The sequence below is a fragment of the Dasypus novemcinctus genome, chromosome 3 (genome assembly GCF_030445035.2).
Source record: "Dasypus novemcinctus isolate mDasNov1 chromosome 3, mDasNov1.1.hap2, whole genome shotgun sequence".
NCBI lineage: Eukaryota > Metazoa > Chordata > Mammalia > Cingulata > Dasypodidae > Dasypus > Dasypus novemcinctus.
The window spans coordinates 141,691,883-141,700,582 of record NC_080675.1 but is presented as its reverse complement, the minus strand read 5'-3'; the positions used below and the strand labels follow the sequence as shown (position 1 = coordinate 141,700,582).

At 54.5% G+C, this 8,700-nt stretch overlaps 1 protein-coding gene across 3 annotated transcripts in view; it reads right to left on the bottom strand.

Annotated features, from left to right (window-relative positions):
- Positions 1–8,700, bottom strand: part of SMAD3 (SMAD family member 3) — a 118,337-nt gene that overhangs the window by 5,817 nt on the left and 103,820 nt on the right. For all 3 annotated transcript variants that reach the window (XM_004483598.4, XM_058294382.2, XM_012521634.4), the window contains exons 6-8: positions 5,149–5,361; positions 3,501–3,638; positions 1,184–1,328 (exon numbers count right to left, since the gene is read on the bottom strand). In XM_004483598.4, coding sequence (XP_004483655.1) covers positions 1,184–1,328; positions 3,501–3,638; positions 5,149–5,361 — 496 coding nt within the window. The remainder of the gene's footprint in view (positions 1–1,183; positions 1,329–3,500; positions 3,639–5,148; positions 5,362–8,700) is intronic.

The following is an 8,700-nucleotide window of genomic DNA, read 5'->3' as shown; positions in this document are numbered from 1 at the left end:
TCAGGCCATTATAACTGGGTTCTAAGTTCTCGTGAGGTTTGCCCACTTTGCTCAACTGGTCACTCATCCCGGATTTCAGATAGACCCCAGAGACCAAGGTACCACGTTCCCTGGCACTGTGGGGTAGACTCAGAGCAACAACAGCTAAACTACGGTAAATGGAAGAGGGGAATTTTTTGGACCGAAATCCTCTAATGAGAATCTGACTTTCCATAAGTCATGCTCATCTGGATTTCATTATAAACAGTGGCCCAGAGCCAATATTGAAATAGGTTTGGCCTGGGTGCAGAATGACTGCAAAACAAAATGGATTCCAAACATCTGGAAAAATGAAGAGAAGGGGAGAGGAACTTAGAGGCCCCGGCTCCAGCTGACGTGTGGGTACCCCTGCGTCTGCCGCGGGAGACGGGGGCTGCGCAGAGTGGGGGTGTGGAGCAGAAGGAGGGGGGCAGCCCTGCCTCTTGGGAAACTCCTGTCTGTGTGCAAAGAAAAGGGACTAGATCCTTCAAACCCAAACCAGGATTGTCTGATTCAGCCGAGCAGACCAGGTGGAGCCCTGATGGTTAGTGGTACCGTGTTTAAACCAGTCCCCAAAATTCTGAAAAAATAAAATCATTTCTGAGCATGTAAACGTACATCCCTTGCACCTTCAGGACTGTACAAATCTCCTCCCTTCCTCTGCTTCTCAGTTGTAATATCCTAGATCCTTAGGATCGCCACGGTCCCCAAGTCTGAGAGGGAGCCACAGAGGAAGGGAAGAAATCTTAACTTCCTGGAGAGGGTCACTCTAAAGCCGCCTGCTCAAACGGAAAATGAAGAACGAGAGAGAAGGCAAGCGGGCGTAGTACCAGGCTTAGTTTTTCCACTGATGATGTGATTTCAGGCAAGGCATTTTCCCTCCCTGGGCCTTAGTTCCTTCATCTGTACAATGGGGTGATGCCCATGTCCCCTCTCAACGTTGTGCTGAGGATGAAATGGAATGCGTTTCTTTAAAGCTTTGTCAATGGGTAAGTGGCAGGCGAACACTGTGCCACTTTTCCTGCCTGGCCGTGGCCTCTCTCCGACCCACGGCCTCCCTGCTGCACGCGGCGAGGGCTGGCCTGGCCCGTCGCTGAGAAGCCCCACGCTGCCGGCCCGAGTGACCTGGAGCGGGCCCCCAGTACACGCAGCACCCAGACCTGACCTGTACTCTGCTCCCCAGCCTTTGACAAAACTCATGCGGATGGTACACATGCGCGTCAGCTGGTAGACGGCCTCGAAGCCCTGGTTGACGGACTGAGCCAGGAGGGCAGCGAACTCCTGGTTGTTGAAGATCTTCAGGTTGCATCCTGCCAACAAAGCAGAAACAGTCCTTGTGGGCCCGCAGGGCTGCCGCGTCTGTTCTCCCCTCCCCGCTGAGGCGCTCCTGGGTCACCCGGAACGGCGGTGGCAGCCCACGCCTGTTCAGTGCGTCAGCCCCGCACTCGACGCTCAGGACCGTGCTAGGGACAGGGCGACTCAGTCCCTGCGCCACTCCGTGGGGCAGATGCAGCTGACATCGGGGCGAGGGGGACCTCGGTGGAGGATTAAACACGGCCTGCAGGCACCTGCTCTTCGAGCCGGGGGACTGCTGAGAAGGAAGCCTGCGCGGTGGGCTCTGAGAACGGGAGAAGGTCTGGAGAGGTGCGCCGTCCCTCGGGACAGAGGCCAAGGCAGGACTCCAGGGACCAGACAGGCCCGGGACCCGGGCGAGGACGGCAGCGAGTGCCGCCCACGGGCTGCCCTGCCTGGGGCACCGAGAGGAAGCTCAGCCGAGGGTCTCTGGGGACCCTTCCCTCAGACCCCTCTGCCGAATCTGCCTCATGCTGGTGCCAGGAGGGAGCAAGAGATCTGGGTGCCGTTTGGGTTCTGGGCACAAGGCTGGATCTGGGTGCCATTCACAGCAACACGGAGGAAATGTCTAATTCTCGACAGTAAAACCCGAGACAGGCACAAGTAAAGTTTAAAATAAAGCCTCTTGTTTGGCTTCTTCCTGCCTGAGTGCCAGGAAGGCATCAACCTGAAAAACAAAGACAGAAGCACATGCCGGAAATGCCCACAAGGTGAGATGAGGTGACACCTGTGAATGGGCCAGCACTATGCTCAGTCTTGCTGTGTGACTCTGAGTTAGTGGCTTTCTCTTCCTGTGCCTGTGCCTCAGTAAAACAAGGGGCTGGCCTTCGAGGGCCTCCCCACTCTGACAGTCTGTGAGTGAACAAACCACACCCACACCAACTCAGCCCAAACCAAAGAAGTGGGGGTGGGGTGGGGTGGGGTGGGCAGGATGCCAAGAACGCAAGGCCTTTCTCACTTTCTCCAAGGGGCAGTATGGTGGAGCAGGGCCCAGACCAGGCTCCTGGCCTCCAGCAGGGCCAAGACGCACAAGAGCACCAGTGCCGGGAGTGAGTCAGGCCATCCTAGGCGCCGTCCTGGCTCAGCCACTTACTGTGTGTCCTTGGGCAAGGGGCTTAACCTCCCTGAACCAGTTTCCTCTCTTACAGAGCCAGAGAACCTGGGGAGGACCACATGAGCTCAAGGCTATAAATGTAACTCTGTAAACACAACCATACATGCCCCGGAACCATTTCAGACTTGCTGCATTCTTGAACATACCCTGCCTGTGGCCCCATCATTCCTCTCGTCTGCTACTCGGTAGGCAGGAAAGGTCCCACCACGTGGTGCCAACGACAGCGTGGCCCTGGCCACCTGCTCTCCCGGCCATCGGTTCTGTGGGCTGCACCCTGGGTGGCTTTGCGCCAGGGGAGACACAGGCTGTGGCTGGGACTTCTGCCTTGGTTTTCTAGAGAGGCCTTGGATGGGATCGGCTCCTGCCTGCCCTTGCTGCCCTGGCCTGGCCCTGTCCAAACAGGCCCTGGTGTACCCTCGCTGGGCCCTTTCAGAAAGCCATCCACGGCGCCTCAGAAGAGAATCAAAACTTTCTCATGCCCTTCCATGGCCTGGCCCCATCACACTTTTTAAACATTTCCTGGACACCCTTTCCTGCAGGGTGAGCTCTTCACCGACATCCTCTCTGGGCCTCCGCCCGTGCAGTTCACCTGCGCCGCTCACTTCACCTGGTGCTGGGCACTCCCTTGTGTTAAACTCATGCGTTTCTTTGCCTTAAATACCCCGGTCTGAGCAGACAAGATCAGAGCCTCGTCCTCCGCCTCGTCTCCCCACAGTACCCGGTGTGGCCGCCCCTCGTGCCGTGAATCTTTGCGGAATGAAGGAGCGAAGAGAGGGAGGAAGCCACACCGCCTGAGGCGCGGGGCAGGGGGCTGTTGCCCACCGTAAAAGGCACCTGCCCCCTGGGGGCTCGGGGAAAGCAGAGTAAGACAGTAAGGCGCAGAGAAACGTGATCCGAGCGACTTCCAGTTGGCAAAACAGCAGGGGAAGGAAAAGGCGAGAAAGGTGAAACCTTTCCAGCGTCGGGCCCGCGCCGAGGAGGAGGACAGCTCCGCCTAGGGGTGGAGGCATGTTACCTGGTGGGATCTTGCAGACGGTAGCTGGGTGCCAGCCGTAGCGCTGGTTACAGTTGGGGGACTGGACAAAAATCGCACTGTCGCTGAGGCACTCTGCGAACACCTCCCCGCCGATGTAGTAGAGCCGCACGCCTCTCCCTAGAGAGAGCCAGGTTAGGCTGGGCCAGGGCACCTCGCCCTCACTCACGGGCCCTGGGACCAGCTGAGGCTGGCAGGAGGGGGGAGCCTGCAGCAGGTGTCCCGGTGACTGGCATTTTGCCAGCTTGGCCTGGCAAATGGGGCAAGAAGGGGGAATGATGGGCAATGCTGGGTGCCCACGGCGGGAGGAAGCAGACGAGGAGGGAAAAGAGCCTCTGCCACTGACCAGCCATGGGCCTCAGTCAGGCCACTCGGCCTCTGTGCCTCGGCTGCCTTGTCTGTGAGGTGGGGATCATAGTAACACCTACGTTACAGGCTGTCGTGAGCCACGAGGTAAGCACCGCATAAGCTCAGCTGCCATTACTATTACTACCACCACTACTATTTGGTCCCTCCAAGATTCAAAGATTCATTGAGTCAACCCACAGGGCCCCTTCTGAGGCAGCAGACACCCTAGCAGCCCCGTACCTTTCTCCCCTCAATGCATCTTTGTAAAACATTCCATAGGTTTATACCACTTACTTTTTCTTCATCTCTTAAATTCACCCCAGATGGACAGAAATTATTTTAACATTGGCTCTGCAATCCAAACAGTTACATAAATGCTCTGGCAATCAGCTCTCCGCTCAGCCGCAGGATGCCCCCTTCCTGCTCCTGGGGAAGAGCCCCGAGGGCAGGAGAACTGAGCTAGTTTTACAGGCTCAACTGCCTCAGATTATTTCTTGGAAAATGAGGACACTGGCCTACACAAGACATTCCCAAGCTTCCTTTTTTAGAGTCATAAAATCCTATCTTCAAATTAAATCTGTGAAAGCCCAATATAGAAAACGGACAAGAGCGGAGGTGCTTGGGTTCAAGTGCGGCAGATCCCACTCAGCAGCAGATCCTGTGCAGCCCCTGACTTGCCCCTGGCTCAGCCCAAGGGGCTCCAGGCACCAGGGTGGTGTTGGAGAATGTCCCACTATGCTATCTGTACAGCCCCTCCAAGTCCCCACGTTCTACGGTTCCGTATCATAAAAGTATGAGTATCCTTAGCGTGATGATTTTATGAGCAATCCAAGTGCTATATAATTGCTTTATCTTCCCTACATGATTTTTTAAAATTACGTTCTCAGTATTAGAAGGCAGAATGCTAACAGTAGTGGTATTTGGGCCACTCTTGTCTTTTTACCTTTTCTAAGTTTTCTAGACTCATCACTCATGAAAGAATGATTACCTAATTCATCTATCGGTACTTGATTGCATTTGTTGCCTCTCTCATAGATTTCCCTTTCTCATCCCCTTAAGCGAAGTTTTCCTCTGTGCTTCCAGATTTTCAGAGATTATCTTTATCTCTGAGTAGGAATGACCAAGGAACCTTGACTCTGGCCTTCAAAAGAGCAATAAGGAATTTGAGGGCCGAGGTCCAGGGAAGAGTCCTGCCCCTAATTCCCAGCCAGGGCTGGAGGTTCTACGGGGAGCTGCGTGGCACTGGGGTAGGGGTGGGGGGCGGGTTTTGTCCTTCGGTTACCGATGTGCCTCCTAGTGAGCTCCACCGCAGCGTTCCTGTTGACATTGGACAGCAGCCCGAGGCAGAAGCGCTCCGAGTTGGAGGGGTCAGTGAAGCCGTCCACCGTCATAGACGGCTGTGAGGCGTGGAACGTCTCCCCAACACGCTGGTTCAGCTCATAGTAGGAGATGGAGCACCAGAAGGCAGGTTCGCAGTAGGTGACTGGCTGCAGGTCTGTGAAGACAGGTCACGTTCCAGGTCAGTGGGTCAGCCTGGCCGCCACTCCCCAGAGGGGCCCTTGGATGCTCTGGAAGACTCGGTTTCCCCACTTCTCAGCAAGCATTAATAATAGCCCCGCCCCCATGCCTCTTTATGGTACGAAACTTGTAGGATCCAATGGGAAAAGATGCTTAGGTGTCTGGAGAAGCATTCCATCAGCCTTGCCACTTTGTGTTTAAGAGCCACTGATTTAATTGTTTTTAATTCACGAAGGCCCTGCCCCACCTGGCTGGGCCTTGACCCGGGTTGAAGCAGTTTGCAAGGAGATGCCAAGTCAAACCCACAAAATGTCAGTGCCCTGGACAGAGCCGGCATGCTCTCCCACAGGTGAGGCCATGCCCCCCTACACGGGCCACCGCCCAGCCCCAAAGTGACCCTACTCATTCCTGCCGCCAAATGGGCTCTCAGCTTTTGGCTTTGTATGGCCTCGAGTAAACCTCAAGCTGTCAAGCTGCAGTTTCCGAGCCTGTAAAATGAAAAGGCTGGACCAGCCCCATGGGTTCCAAATTGTGTTCGGTGCCTGTGAATCCATAAACTCCCCCAGCACTGTCTGCAGATAAACCTGTGTCAATGTCTCTTATTACAGAAACGGTTTTCCCAGAGGTTTACATGCCACTGGGGTGGCTAAGACACAAAATTACCTAAAAGAAACTCTGAATTTGTCCGAGTTGTCAGTCTGTACAGTTTTAACTGAGGAATTCACAAGTAAGGACTGCCATCTTGTGAGGGGTTGGTTCTTAGAAGAGTTGGAAACCCCTCAAATACAGGTGTCCCTCTCATGATCCCACCTCACCTTTCACTTTGATTTCCTATGACTCCCTTGTCCTTTCTCACCTCCAGCCACTCTAGGTTCCACACCTGCCCAGTTATCCATAAGCACCACCTGCATACCTCGGATCACACGGATCCTCAGTTGACAGTGCCGAGTGCTGCCAAACCTTGCTCTCCACCTATCTGAATCCCACCCATTTGTTGGGACATCAGGGAGTCTCCTGCTCATTCTCACTCTTCCATCTGACCTTCAGCCTGGACCATTCACTCTGGCCCTTAAATATATGTGGAGCTGCCTGGTGACTCTGGGTGTGTCTTTGTGGGCGCTGGTGTCTGTGGATCTCCTGGCTGCCCAACTGGGCCATAAGATCCCAGGGCCCAGGATGACATCTGTGCCATCACGTTAGCCCTCAGCACATGACTCAGAATGAAAAAAGGATGGGAAAGCCTCGCCATGCCCAAGAATCCTGCTCCTGCCCTCTCAGCCTTCCCTGCTTACTGCATGCCAGTCAATCTCTGGGAGCAAGAACCCACCATGGACCTCCATTCACCAGGCCTGTGAGGTGTATATGAACCCAAGAGAAAAACCAGAAGCTGTTCCACCCTGCAGTTGTCCCCAGGCAGGGCACAGCTTGGATGTCCTGCTTGGATGTCCCCAGGCAGGGCACAGCAGCTCTGATCTCCTTCTAAGGGTAAAGAAGACATTATCAAGGCACAGGAGGAGATGCAGACCAAGAATATTCCTATACCAAACACGCCCAGGCCTGGCTGCAGAGGTGGGACACCCACCACCGGGAGCCTCAACCGCAGCATACTGACATTGTGGGCTGGGTAGCTCTTTGTTGTCAGGGCTGTCCTGGGCACTGCAGGAAGCTCAGTGGCATCCCTGGCTTCCACGCGCTAGATGCCAGAAGCACCCGTCCCTGCCCCTGTACCCATACCACGTTATGACAACCAAAAATGTCTTCAGATGTTGCCAGATGAAAACTGTCCCTGGTGAAAACCACTGCCTTAGATGTTTAACCACGTCACGGAGCACAGGCTTGGCGGTCAGAGCAGAGCTCAGTCTCCGCTCAGGCACATACCAGCTGTGACTGTGCGAACCACATACACTCTCCGGGCCTCAGCTTCCACACCCTCCTCCTCTAGCCACCGACAGGGGGAATCTTTTTACCATCTGGGGCTGTCTGTGGATGGACTGAGATAACTCGTGGAAAGGACTGAGAACAACGCAGGACACACAGTGAGAGCTCAATAAGGGGTGTTAACAATTATAATAACCTTGCTCACAGGAACCTGAAAACATCCTGTCCCGTTTCCACCTCCATCTCAACAGGGGCAACATCCTTGCCACAATCTTCTTTTCCTAGGGTGGAGCAAGGAAAGATGATGGCAGTGGCAGGGAATCTTGGCTATTTAATGGGAAAAGGAGGAATGACCAGAGCAGGAGCCTGCCCCTGGGCTGCATCCCCCAGGGACACGAGCAGCTGTGGCCTGTGCCCTGGTCCCTGAGGGTGGGCTGGGCCCTGTCAGCCCCGGCTGGGTCTGGCGCTACTAGAAGCTTCAACATTCCAATGAGATAAGCTCTATTCTAAACAATGTGGTCGCTGACGTGTGAGCAATGTTGCTTTGGAAATTAAAAAAAAAAAAAAAAAATCCAAGAAATCTAAGTGCAATCCAAGCATTCAAAGTGGTCAAGCCACATGCCACCGCCTTCCCCACCCAGGCAAAAATGTGGTTCTAACTCAGGCTCTGCTGACCTTGCTGTGAGTTTGGGGAAACGACCTCTCTGGGCTCAGCTTCCTAGCTGGCACAAGGAATGCAGTACACCAAGAGACATCTAAAGCAGACCGCCTAGGTAACTGTGCTCCTGGCATGGGTCAGCCTGAAGAGGCAGCTGTGGCTGATCTGAGCTGCCTGGACTTATTCAGTAATGTGTAAAACAACAAAGAACCCTCACCCCTAAATTATAAAGCCCGGTTCAGCATCCCTTGGGCTTAGCCCAGGCAGGAGAGAGAGTGAGTGTGAGCACACACTAGACTCCCAGGAACCCTGACACAGCACACCCATCCTAATTAATTGGGCAAGGTGGTACCAGAGCCATGTCCTGGTGGGGGCTTCCGGAGTCTCAGGAGTCAGAGAAGGACTGGGTCCCAGTCCAAGAGGTCCTCCCAAGCTGATCTGAGCCCTCTTCCAAACATCCCTGCAGGGAAGCACTGAACAGTGTTTGCAGTGTCCTAGAAAACACTGGATGCAGGAGGCCTGACACCTAATTAGGAAGATGCTAGTTTGGGGTAGCTGTGTAGTCAGGCCAAAGCAAAGTTAGAAGGCTGCCATTTCAGAGTCATAGTCGTATGAGCTGACCTGCGCTCATGAGAAGGACTGACCTGGCGCAGCAACCCAGCCATGCACTTACTCTTCTCTGTAAACAACTGAAAACCAGCCTGGCCTTTCCCTGCCTCCCTCCTTCCTCCCACCACCCCTCAGCTGCCTCTTCAAGGTCTGTCTATAAGAGGAGCAAAA